Here is a 13,618-nt window from a genome sequence, read left to right as displayed (position 1 = left end):
TAATACCTTTTGTATCAATTATTTGTGCCTTTTACTTTCAGTTATAGTTGGTGATTAGGTCTAGATCAGTGATTCTCAACTTTGAGTATACATTAGTATGTTTCAAGAACCTTTAAAAAAATATAGTTGCATCAGCTCAACAACCCCCCACCCGAAGATCAAATTTAATTGGTCTGGAGGTGGGACTGAGTATAACAGTTGTTTTTTTAAGGAGCTATAAATTATTCTACTTTGCAGCTAAGGCTGAAAACCCCTCTAGATTAGTAGTTCTTATAGAGTACAGATTCTCAGACCTACCCTAAAGTTACTGAAGCAGAATTTCTGAGAGTGGGGCGTAACAAGCTGTGTTTTAACAAGCTCCAGGTGTCAGTGTGCATGGCTTGACAGTTAAGTTCGAGAACTCATCCTAGAAAAGGTGCTACATAGCTCATTGCTGACTATCACTGCAGTCATCTTTGAAGTAGTACCCTTGGGATATACACCAACGCCAGAGCCTAGTTCACCTGTCAAAGCAGTTTTGGAACTCTTTTTCTGTCTTGGCATTTTGATGACCTGTATGTCATCAAAATGCCTTTCTTTCAATATTTCCTTTATCTTTAGGTAAAGAAAAAAGTCATTGGGGGCCAGATCAGGAGAGCAGGGAGGATGTTCCAATACAGTTATTTGTTTGCTGGCTAAAAACTCCCTCACAGATAGTTCTGTGTGAGCTGGTGCACTGTCGTGATGCAAGAGTTTCTTCAGGACCATTTTTGCACATATACATACCATTCTCATGCCAAGATTTTCAGTTAAGATTTTCCTATTTCTATGTTGATGTTTATTTGGTCTGCTGTACTTCTCACAGCCAGCTGATGATTTTGACGCATGATTTGATGAATTTTTGCTGTGTTTTTGTCAGTTCTGCTCATTACTGGTCATCCTGACCTCTTTTCATCAGTGATGCTTTCTCTCTTCTCAGAAAAACATTTAATCCATTTGTACTTTGTAATTTTCTTCATGGAATTATTCCCATAAACTTGTATTTACATGTCCCTGATTTCATTTCCACTCTTGCCAAGCATAACAAGAAATTTAATATTTGTTTGTTGCTGTAATTCAAGCTCCAACATTCTTGCAATGGCACACAAAAACATGCAACAATAATGAATGCCACTCAGCAAGACACCTCCACACATTGACACAAACACAGCTGTGAGACACTGATATACCAAAATTATGAAACCTTACTGAGTTGTTTGTACAGTGCTGCCAACATAAGCACACAATGGCAAGTCCTTGTATTCTCTAAAGTATGCTAAAGGTTCAGAATCACTCCTCTAGGTCATCTAAGCATTTATACCTAAGCCTCCTTTTGTTTAAGTTCAGCCTTCTAGGCTCCAGAATAGCTCTAGACCTGAAAGTAGTTAAAAGAAAGGTTAAAAAAAGAAGCATGCCACAAGAGAAGTCTTTGTTGGTAAATCCCTGAGGCTGATCAAAAATGGCCATAGCCAAAAAGAAGAATAAAAAACATCAGGTGACCGAGTGAGATTCCAACTCAACAGCAACAACAACAGAAAAAAAATCAGATGTGTTACCATAGCTTCTATCCTTAAATGAAAGTGTATCTTGATTGACCATCAATGCTTATAAATGACTATCCCTTTTTACTAATAAGAGGCTATAGATAAAGGAAAGAATAAGACAGAAAGAGCAGCTGTAATGGTAGAAAATAGCAGTCACAGAGATAACAAGTGACTGGTGGTGAAAGAAATGTGAATGAAGAACAGCCACCAAGAATGTAGTATCCATCTTGTATAGATGAGCAAAGACCATCCAGATGATAGTGTCATAAAGGTATAAAACTTCTCTTTGAACATGAGGTGGTGTTTTGTTAGGTATGTGATCATTGATCACCTGTGCTGCACGTTTTAGTTTTTAAGAGTGTACACAGCAGAAAGTGAGTCATGTTAAAGCTAACTTTGATATGATACTCTGGACTAGTTACTAATTTGTCTAAGCCTCAGTTTCTTCAGTTGTAAAGTACAGTGAAATCACCTCCCTCATAGAGTAGCAAGGTTGAAATAAACATGTAAAGACTGGACAAGGTGGCTCACATCTGTAATCTCAGTGCGCTGGGAGGCTGAGGTGGGAAGATCTCTTGAGGCCAAGGGTTTGAGATCAGCCTGGGCAATATAGCAATATTTGATTTCTACAAAAAAAAAAAACCGGGCATGGTGGTATGTACCAGTAGTTCCAGCTACTTATGGGGCTGCGACAGAAGGATCACCTGAGCCCAGGAGTTCAAGCTTATAGTTAGCTATGATCACACCACTGCAGTCCAGCCTGTGTGACAGAGTAAGACCCTATCTCTCTCTTAAAAAAAGAAAAAAGTAAAAAGTGGTAGATAGACATTTAGTCTTAGTAAACTTTAAAAAATGTATTGTGGTAAAATACACATAACATGGAAATGCCCATAGAGATATTGTGCAACCAACACCACGATCTAGTTCTGGAACATTTTCTCCTCTTTTTTTTTTTGAGTTGGAGTCTCACTCTGTTGCCCAGGCTGGAGTGCAGTGGCATGCTCACAGCTGCTGCAGCCTCGACCTGCTAGGCTCAGGTGATCCTTCTGCCTTAGCCTTCCAAGTAGCTGGAACTACAGGCATGCACCACCACACCTGGCTAATTTTTTTTTTTTAATTGTAGAGATGAGGTCTTGCCAAGTTGCCCAGACTGGTTTCGAACCCGTGGACTCAGGCAGTCCTCTCACCTTGGCCTCCCAAAGTGCTGGAATCATAGGTGTGAGCTACCGCGCCCGGCCCAGAACATTTTCATCTCCTCAAAAGGAAGCCCCATACCCATACAGTAGTCATTCTGTGTTGTAGACTAAGTTGTGTCGCCCCCAAAGTTCAAATCTGACATCCTAACTCCTATGTGATTGTATTTGAAGATAGTGCACTTAAGAAAGTAATTAAGTTTATATGAAGTCTTAAGGGTGGGGTCCTAATCCAGTAGGACCTATGTCCATATAAGAAGAGGAGATAACAGAGGTGTAGGCACACAGAGAAAAGGCCATGAGAGGACACCAGAAAGACAGGTTTCATCAGAAACCAACCCTGCAGACACCTTGATCTTGAATTTCCAGACTCTCGAACTGTAAGAAAAGAAATATCTGTTGTTTAAGCTGCCTAGTCTGTGGTAGCCCACACAGACTGATACACTCTCCATTCGTCTCCAGCCCCTGGCAGCTACTCTTCTTTATGTCTTCGTTTATTCTGAATATTTCATATATGTGGAATCATATAATATGTGGCTCTCCGTGTCTGACTTCTTTCGTGTAACCTAATGTTTTCAGGGTTCATCCATTTTATAAGATGTGTCAGGATTTCCTCATTTTTTATGACTGAATAATATTCCATCATATTAACATACCACATTTTGTTTATCCATTAATTTATTGATGAATTTTGGGGTTATTTCTACTCTTTGGCTATTATATATATAATGCCACTATAAACATCATGTACAAAGTTTTGTTTGAGCACTTATTTTTATTTCTTTAGGGTATATATCCAAAAGTGACTTGTTGGGTCATTCTATGCTTAACTTATTGAGAAGCCACCAATCTGTTTTCTTTGCAGTTAATACAATTTTACCTTCCCACCAACAATGTACAAGGAGTTAATCTATGTCCTTACTAACATTTGTTATTTTTCATTTTTTTATTTATTTTGTTTTTTTAGTTGGAATCTCACTCGCTCACCCATGCTGGAGTGCAGTGGCACATCGCAGCTCACCACAGCCTCAACCTACTGGGCTCAGGCAATCCTTCTGCATCAGCCTCCCGAGTAGCTAGGATTACAGACTCACACTACCATGCCACGCCACTCTTTTGATTTTTCTGTAGTAATGAGGCCTCATAATGTTGCCTAGGCTGGGTGAACCCCTGGGCTCAAGTGAGTCTCCTGTTTCGACCTCCCAAAGTGCTGGAATTACAGGTGTGAACCACTGTAACTGGCCTCTTTTTCATTTTTTAAGTTATAAGTATACAAAAATTTAAAGTATATTAATTAGAGATCTAAACTCCTAAGAAAGTAGTTCTTAATCAGAGATTTACCTCATAGTTACTTGTGAAACCCTCCCTAGACTTTCTAGATGGAGGTCTGTAGTCTAGAGCCCAGAAATAATATTTGTCTTTAAGAACTATTTATTGCCTAAGGTAATGGTTCTCAAAGTATGGTCTGGGTATCTCTCGAGCTATTCACTGTCCTTTTAGGAGGATCCTTGAGATTAAAACTATTTTTTTAATAATAGTAAGACATTATTTATAGCCTTTTTATTCTTATTCTATCAAGAGTATGTATACTAGTCTTCATGACATGAGATAGTGCAACAGATAGAATGCAGAAGCAGATTTGAGACTACCTCTTTTCTGCTAAGCCAGACATTAAAGATTTACAAAAATGTAAAGCAGTGGCACTTCTTAATATTTTTTATTTTGTTTTGGAAAAAAAATTGTTCGTTAAAAAATGTATTTATATGACATGTAATAGGTTTGTCATTGTTACGTGAATTAAGAATTTTTAATTTTTCAATTTTAGTAGTAAATATTGGTAGATATTATCTAGAAAAATGTAGTTGAGATTTGTAATAATTAAAAGTATAAAGGGGTCTTAAAATCAAGCAAATGAAAACTGTAGGCCTATGGAAAGGAAGACAACAGCAAAAAATAGCTATTGTTCATTTGTTGAACACTTACCATATAGCTAAAATTAGGTTAAACTTTTGGCATATTTTGTTTCATTTCATCTTTATAGTAACCTTATGACATATATATTTGTATATACTAAACTTCACTTTCACAGGGGAATTTTCAGTCTTAAAGATGTTAAGAACTTAACTCATGAATGGAGGAGCCAAAATTTCAACTTAGTTCTTTAGGATACGTGCGCTTAATCACTACCATAACCTTAAAAAGTAAGAATTATCTCTAGAGGGCTTTAGTCAAGGAAACTGTTGGTAATTCAATGCCATAATGACTCATCTGCCTCTGTAATATCAGGCTTCAGAAAAGGAAACTCTTGAAATCTCTGTAGACTTAAGTAACACCTAAACACCATGTGATGTGCGTATCTAAATGAAAGTATTTACAAGTTCTCTTTAGTGCTTAGAGCAAGAACCGCTAAATATAAGAAATATAAGAGAGATAGTCTCAACATGAGTAAATGCAGTTGACAAGATGACGTACCTGTTTTGAAAAGGTGATTTTAGTGCCTTGCTGAGACACAAGGATAAATATTCTGTTACAAAGAGCAGTTAGCAAACTGACTTTTTAGAATACTGTTATTTTCTAAGACTTCATATCTAATCAGTCAGTCCTTGCAAGAGTCCATCATTGCAGGAATGATGAAGAAACATTTCGCTCTGTGCTGCTGTGTTTATATAGAATAGACATAGGATAATTTTTTTCTTGTAGTAGTATTATTTAAAAAAATAAAATTTTTCCTAATTAGAGAAGTTCACCCAATCTAGTCCCATTCGGAGATTTACTTGTGGCCTACAGAGCAAAAAAAATTTGTGGGCAAGTCATGTTTAAAATTTAACTGATGCTGTTTCCTTCTTATGCCTTCTGTGAACAGTTGTTTCATAGAACAGCAGAAGTTTTTGTTTAGTAATTGATGTTCTGTTTACCATTTTCCTCTTCTTACTCCTCTACCCTCACCCCCATCCCAATGCTATTTAAAATATTCAGTTTGGGAAGCTGGGTGTGGTAGCATGTGCCTGTTGGGAGGCTGTGGTGAGAGGATTGTTTGAACCCAGGAGTTTGAGTCCAGTCTGGGCAACATAGTGAGACCCCCATCTCTTAAAAAAAAGAAAAAATGAATTCATTTTGAGGATCTGCATATTTTAGAGTAATGAATTGTTACTTAATTGACAAATATTAATTGTGTGTGTTGGGCACTTGATTAAAACTGAGGATACCATAATGAACAAAACAATAGATGCAGTTGCTCATGAAATTTACAATTTAATGAAGGAGATGGGAATAAAACAAATCACATCAATAGATGTAAATTTTTTAGTTTGAAAGATGCTGTGAATAGTAGTACATGATGTTATTAAAGACCATATTGAGAGACTTAGGATTGTTGGAAGAAGACTGGAGTCAAAATGGAGGCTGTGGAGAGGTATGAGTTCAGTTCGTGACAAGTGAAAGGATCAACTAAGAGGATGGATATACTCTTCTAGTTTAGAGAAAAGTGCTGGGCAGAAGGTATAAACTTGTGAATTATACTACAATAAGTAATAACAGCTAAAGTAGTATCTAGAATGAGGCAGAAATATACATTAGAGAAATACGAGGAATACTAGGAGAATACAGTGTTAAATATTCCAATAGGAGAAGGTATGTATTTAAGGAGTGTCAGATAAAATCCAGTAACTGCTGGTTAGAGGGTTAAGTTTAGAGGGCTAGGGTGACTTACAAGGATGGCTCTGCATGTTCTGATTTTTTCCCACCTCTTTGACTAAATCTCTTATCATTCATCCTGCTGCCAGCCTGTGCTTTTTCCTTAAACATGTCAGGCCCTTTCTCATCTTGTGACCTGTGTGCTTGGCATTTCCTTTACTTGAATGTCCTTTTCAAATGTCATCTCCTCAGAGGTGTATAACCATTCCTCCACTGTCTTTAGCAGGATTGTTGTTGGACTGTGTCTTTTGAATTTCATTATACAATTAAGTTTTGCTTGGACCTCAAATTCAGTTCCTGATAAAATATTAAGTATCTGTTAAAGAAAATTAATTTTGCATACATGTTTGGCAGTAATGGTAAAAAAGAATTTTTAAAGCTTAGAATGCACTCTCCCTAAGGCATCTTGACATGAATTGTTGAAATGGCGATGGCTGTATCTCTCTTATACCCTTCCACTAAGTGTCTTGCAAGATAGAGGAAGGAATGGGGAAAGCTGAAGAGAGGTATCTGGAGTCTACTCTGTTAGGCATATAGAAAGATTGAATGACAAATATGTCACAGAGTTGATAATACAATAGGCACAAAATACTAGTAAAATAGGTGACTATTTTCTGAATGATGAGGAAACCACTTGGCAAAGACTGTTTAAAACCATTTTAAACCTTTCTGTGAGTTCACGTCAGTTCAAGAACTTTTACTGAACAGCAGAGAAGTGATACCGAGGTGGGGGCTGGAGCTGCAGGGAAGGTTGCTGATCAATCTCATTCCAAGTAGCTTCTTCCCAACTCAAGAACAGCAATTCCTCTATTCTTCCAAAATAGGAAGATTAGCTCCTAAGAGAGAATAACTTGCCAGACAATCAGTTACCATTGTACATTAATCTACTTGTCAGCTTGAGGGCTTCACAAAGCTTTGTAGACCTTTTTAAAAAAATTATCAATAATTTTACTTTTTCAAAAAGCTGTTTTTGTAGCTATCTTGATTAATATGTGTTGATTGTATTTTTATCTTAAATAGCAACTCCAAGCTCACAGACTTTCCTTATATAGCTTTCCCCTCTCCATAATTTGGCACAAGAATGGTTTTTAGTGTGGACTGTTTTTCTTCTCTGCTGATCTCTTCTCATAGCAGTACTGGCATTTCACCTGTTTTTAAATCTTATTTTAGAAATAGCCTTGTTCTCAGGTCTAATTTTAAATGTTGATTAATTCAATTTGCTGCAAATGGCGTTCATATGTGTGGAAGACAGAAAAAAAAGAAGAAGAATCAGCATAAATTAAAATAGATGTGAGATGGGACTAGTGGAGGTGATAGGATTGCCTGAGCCCAAGAGTTTGAGACCAACCTGGGCAACCAGGTGAGACCTTGTCTCTACAGTAACTCAAAAAATCAGCCATGTGTGGTGGTGCGCACCTGTAGTTCCAGCTACTTGGAAAGCTGAGGCAGAAGAATCACCAGAGCCCAACATGTCAAGGCTGTGGTGGCCACGAGCATGCCACTGCACTCCAGCCTGGACAGCAGAGTGAGACTCCAACTCAAAAAAAAAAAAAAAATAATAGATGTGATTTCTTATGGATCTGGAGACAGAATTATTACAAAAGCTATTATAGATCAATGCCAAGTTGCTCCCAATTCCAACTCCTGTAAGAAATTAAAGACCAGAAAGGCTAAATGACTTGCTAAAGATTATAAAATACTGGCAAGGCATAGTGGCTCACTTTGGGAGGCTGAGGCAGGCGGTTCATTTAAACCCAGGAGTTTGAGACCAGCCTGAGCAACATAATATCACAAAATATCAGAAAAATTAGCTGGCTGTAGTGACTTGTGCTTGTAGTCCTAGCTACTCTAGAGGCTGAGGTGGAAGGATTGCCAGAGCCCAGGAGGTCAAGACAATGTTTAGTTGTTATCGTGCCACTGCACTCCAGTCTGGGTGACAGAGTGAGACTGACTCAACATATTCTAGAGTTATGATTTTAACACGTAAAACCAACTATACATAAGAAAGGAAAATATACCAAACTTTTACTTACTCTAGTTATTTTTGAGGACAGAGAATGTACTAAAAAAACTTTCTAGTTTTCTGAGTGCGTAAATATTTAGTTATAGGCTGAGGTGAGTGGATTGCCTGAGCCCGCGGATTCGAGACCCGCCTGGGCAGTGAGACCTCATCTCTACAATAAATCAAAAAATCAGCCGGGCGTGGTAGCACATGCCTGTAATTCCGGCTACTTGGAAGGCTGAGGCGGAAGGATCGCCGGAGCCCAGCAGGTCGAGGCTGAGGTGGCCGGGAGCGGCCACTGCACTCCAGTCTAGGCGACAGAGTGAGACTCCAACTCAAAAAAAAAAAAAAAAATTTAGTTATGAGTATCATTATTGTTAAATCATGGTTAAGGCTGTGAGCATTAGAGTCAGATCTGGATTTGAATCTGGCTTTCACTACTTCCGAAACTATGGCTGTGACTTTTGGGAAACAAAAGAAACTTTTGTTTCTTTTTCTGGAACATACCTGTAATAATACATACTTTATTGAGTTAAATATAAAGAAGTTAACTCTAAAGTTCTTACATTTAATGCCTGGCCCACAAGGTTCACTCCCTGATGTTAGCCACTGTTGTTAACTACTGCTACTATCATTTATAATAGAACACTGGAGACTGAAATAGGATGATCATTATTGAATGATTTAAACATTAATTTGCTTAAAGACTGGATGCTGTATTAGGCAATTCTCAACATACCTTCTAGCTCATTGTATCTTTCTGTTATTTCAGAGAAAGCACTATAGTCATCACGTACTCTATTAGAATGATACTTAACTCTTAGGTGTCTCAATCAGAGCCTGATCCTTATTATAATTAAAATAAAAATTATTGATCCTCTACATTTTGTACTAGAGAACTTGCCCTGCATTGCTAGGGAAAATCATTAACCTCAAATCCCCGTTGCTACTCATCACAGAGCATCCTACATAGAATTGCCATGTTAGAAGCAGATGCCCTTCTGATTCAAATTTGCAATCCTTGTTAGAAACCAGTTTTCTCTGTACCTTGTACCTTGATACAAATAGCACATCTCTTTTGCACAGCAATCCTATTGGCCTTCCTTATATTTCAGAGCCCTTAAAATAATCTATGCTACAGAATGTGTTTGTGTTCCGGAAGATTTCAATAAAATACTCCTTAATGTTAGTTAGCATCTATATATACAATTTCTTGTGATGCTGTACAAGAAGGAAATATCATTTATTTAGATAAACAAAATGCCTAGAGATTAGTGAGGCGTGGTGGTGCCTGCCTATAGTTCCACCTACTTGGAAGGCTGAGGTGGAAGGATTGTCTGAGCTCAGCAGGTTGAAGCTGCAGTGGCCGTGAGTGTGCCATTGCACTCCAGCCTGGGCAACAGAGTGAGACTCCAACGCAAAAAAACAAAAACAAAGAAAAACCTAGAGATGGCATAGCACAGATTGGAAACTCAGGGCCTTATATTTTTTGACTTTATTATTTGAGTCAGACCTGGATTGTTTGGCCCATTTTAGGTACCGATTTTAGGCCCTGAGTAACAGTCTTGGTAAAACATATCTGAGTATTTTTATATATTTATAAAACTGTTTGTGAGGATGTTGTGTTTTTTCAGTTTACAACTGAGAAGCCTGTCGTCATCATTAGTACTCATTTATTCAGCATAAGCACCTGTTTTATCTTAGGCACTAGAGATGCAATTATGAATAAAACATGATTTCTGTCCTGAAAAAGTGTCATAGTTTATTGGGGGAGAAACATACTTAAATATATAATTATATCTCAATGTTATATGTTCTATATAACAAATATATGAGCAAAGTCTTATAGTAATATGTGGGAGAGAATATTTGGGGGGAATGTTAACATTTCAAAGAGGAAGTGACATTCCAGTTGGAGAGAGAAGCAGGAAAGGGGGCATTACAGAGTAGGAAACAGCCCATGCATGACCTAAAGTCATGCAGGGGCCAGCTAGGTTAGGAGAATGTCTTCAGAGTGGCAGGAGAACAGGTGTGAGTGAGAAAACTGAGTCAAAATTAGGAGTTAGAGTTTTGTCCCTTGGCTGAGGTTGAAGATCATTGAAGATGTTTAAATTAAGGCTGACATAATCAGATTTGAGTTTGAAGACCTGTAGTAGTTTGGGACTGGAGAAAAGTGGCAGGCATCAGTTAAAAAGCTATTGTTTTCAAGTAAGAGACAGGGGTTTACACTGACAGTAGCTGTGGAGATAGAAGAGTCAGTAGATTTCAGAGAGGTATAAATCATTGAATTTGTGATCGATCAATATAACATGGGACATGGGCAGTGGGGAGTGTGGAGTTCGGCATGGGTGACTAGGTGAATTAACTGGAATTAACAGAGCTGGGGGAAATATAAAAAGAAAGGCAGGATTGTTCATTATTTTGACTTTTGTTTTGGGGACCAGGGCAAGAGCTTTCATTTTGTGTAAGGTAGGTTCAGTCTTTTCAGGAACATTGTAGTAGGCAGTCTGGATCTGAATCTTGGGAATGAGGTACCTATAGTAAAGTTGATGAGTTTCTAGTGCTTATTTTTTCATTAAAAACTAAATTTCTGTAATGGTCTTAGGAAGGTGGCTCTAGAACCAACACATAAATTCCTAAACTTCTTGCCATTTGAGTCTTAAGTGAAATGGCCATTTGAAAAAAAAATACATCTCTTGGTTTCCACTACAGTTAATTTACTGTTTTATTTCCCAGAGTATCTTTACCAAAAACAAAACTAGTATATATGCAAAATCCATCTATTTTCTGCACCAAGTTTTCTGATCATATTGTCATTTGTCTAGTGACAGACAAATGAAGAGTGCTCAAGATCATTTCTAGCAGCAACCTGGATGGAACTAGAGTCTATAATACTGAGTGACCTCTCACAGAAACAAAGATCAGAATATCACATGTTCTCACTCATATAATGGACCTTGAACATCCAATGTAATACTATAAGAAAATGACTGACGGTACTGGGAAACTATGGGGGGGAGGGGGATGGGATTAACAGTAGCAAATATCTGTCTGGGTCTGGGAAAACACCTCTTATCAACAGGGTGCCTGAATGAAACGTAATTGTACACCTAACCCTTAACTGTACCCCACAAAACCATAATAAAAAATACTGATTAATTATTTTTTTTAAAAAAGATCATTTCTAAGGATCCCCAAGAGGCCTACTTTGTTCTAGCAAAACCTTAAAGTTTAAAAATTAAGTCCTCAAGAAAAATTCACTACTTCATACATACTTGATCTAAATCTCATGTGTTGTCCTATTTGAATTTGAGGGAGACGATAAGTGTTAAGGAATGAAGGTGTAGTGTCTACTTTTTGGTAGGAACTTGGAAAAACTGAGGCAGAAGGATCACCTGAGTCCAGCAGTTCAAGGTTGTGATGGCCATGAGCATGCTACTGTACTCCAGCATGAGCAACAGAGTAAGACTGTGACTCAAAAAAAAAAAAAATTAAGGTTTTTGTTTTTGTTTGAGTCAGAGTTTCACTCGGTTGCCCAGGCTCGATGGAGTTCAGTGGCACAATCACAGCCACCACAGACCTAACCTGCTAGGCTCAGGTGATCCTTCTGCCTCAGCCTTCCAGGTAGCTGAAACCACATGCGTGCGCCACCACACCTGGCTAATTTTTTGATGTATTGTAGAGACAACTGTCTTGCTAAGTTACCCAGGCTGGTCTCGAACCCCTGGGCTCAGGCAAGTCCTCTCACCTCTGTCTCCCAAAGTGCTGGGGTTATAAGCATGAGCTACCATGCCTGACCTCTTTTTTTTTTCCATTGGATGGTTTAACTGTAGCCCTTGAAATCCAGTGAATAAAAACCAGAGAATAAAGTAGACAGCTCCTCAAAAATCTGCCCTCACCCCCACATTTTAGGGGGTGAGGGCAGATTTAGGTGGTTGTGAAAGATTCGGGTAGGCTTTGAGCAAGGTGAATTGTGTACATATCTGACTTTTTTTTCATGAGTACACCTTATCCACATGAAATTCTAGTTTTCCCTCTTACTATCTAGATTCTCTGTGTGGTTTCTTGGACTGTGGTATTTTTTCTTTACTTTGTTCTTGATTGCTGTGAAATGTAGTTGCGTGTTGTTTAAGGCAGCTGCAGCAAAGTACACCCAGAAGTGGTTATGTTTCTATATTTAGTAAACCATAGGGCTTGTGAAGCAGTTGCAAATTCCTTCAGGATAAAAATGGTTCTATAAATGTAACATTTTTTAATGAAACTATTATTATCACCCATTAGAGAAATACAGTAGCAAATATGTGTGAGTTTGTGGACAAGACAGAGCCACTAACTTTTTTTCCCTTAGGAGCTCACTGAGTGTTTTAAATACTTAAAAGTAATCATGTGAATCCTATTTTTATACTCTTAATCTTGAATTGCAGAGCTTTTACTCAAGTGTTTACCTTTGGTCCAACATTCCGAGCTGAAAATTCTCAGAGCCGTAGACACCTGGCAGAGTTTTATATGGTAGAAGCAGAGATTTCATTTATTGAGAGCCTTCAAGATCTCATGCAGGTAGGTATACAAATTTTTAAATACCAGGTATCTGTGACTTTAAAATTCTTCTGCGTGTATTTTTATCTTGAACAGCTATGCATTACAGGTATGCAAAAAATGAAAATGATGGAAAATTTCTTAATTTTTCTTTTTCTTTTTCTTTTTTTTTTTTTTTTTGAGTTGGAGTCTCACTCTGTCGCCCAGGCTAGAGTGCAGTAGATGAGGTCTCACCACGTTGCCCAGGCTAGTCTCGAACCCACAGACTCAGGCAATCCTCTCGCCTCCTCAGCCTCCCAAAGTACTGAGATTACAGGCATGAACCACCATGCCTGGCCGATAACTACTTAATTTAATTAACACTTATTGAATACCTTTAGTGTCATAGTTTATAAAGTATAAGAGTCAGATTTCAGTTTATATCCCAGCTCTGTCATTAGCTAACTTTCATAATCTTTAGAGTCCCAACTATAAAATGAGAATAATTATACTTATTTCATAAGAGTGTTATGAGTAGTAAATCATGTATATAAAATAAAGTGCCTAGTACAGGATCTGGAACATAAGCAGACTCAGTAAACAGTAGATCTTATTTGCTAGGAAAATAAATAAAACATCTTTATAGTTGTATA

At 37.8% G+C, this 13,618-nt stretch overlaps 1 protein-coding gene across 2 annotated transcripts in view; it reads left to right on the top strand.

Moving 5' to 3' along the window:
* NARS2 (asparaginyl-tRNA synthetase 2, mitochondrial (putative)) overlaps positions 1-13,618 on the top strand; it is a 136,976-nt gene that overhangs the window by 73,261 nt on the left and 50,097 nt on the right. For both annotated transcript variants that reach the window (XM_008072060.1, XM_008072061.1), the window contains one exon: positions 12,875-13,007. In XM_008072060.1, coding sequence (XP_008070251.1) covers positions 12,875-13,007 — 133 coding nt within the window. The remainder of the gene's footprint in view (positions 1-12,874; positions 13,008-13,618) is intronic.

Source organism: Carlito syrichta, unplaced genomic scaffold (assembly GCF_000164805.1).
Source record: "Carlito syrichta isolate Samal-C Ts95f unplaced genomic scaffold, Tarsius_syrichta-2.0.1 Scaffold314837, whole genome shotgun sequence".
Lineage (NCBI taxonomy): Eukaryota > Metazoa > Chordata > Mammalia > Primates > Tarsiidae > Carlito > Carlito syrichta.
Note: the sequence above shows the minus strand (reverse complement) of the source record. Positions and strands in the feature narration are given on the sequence as shown.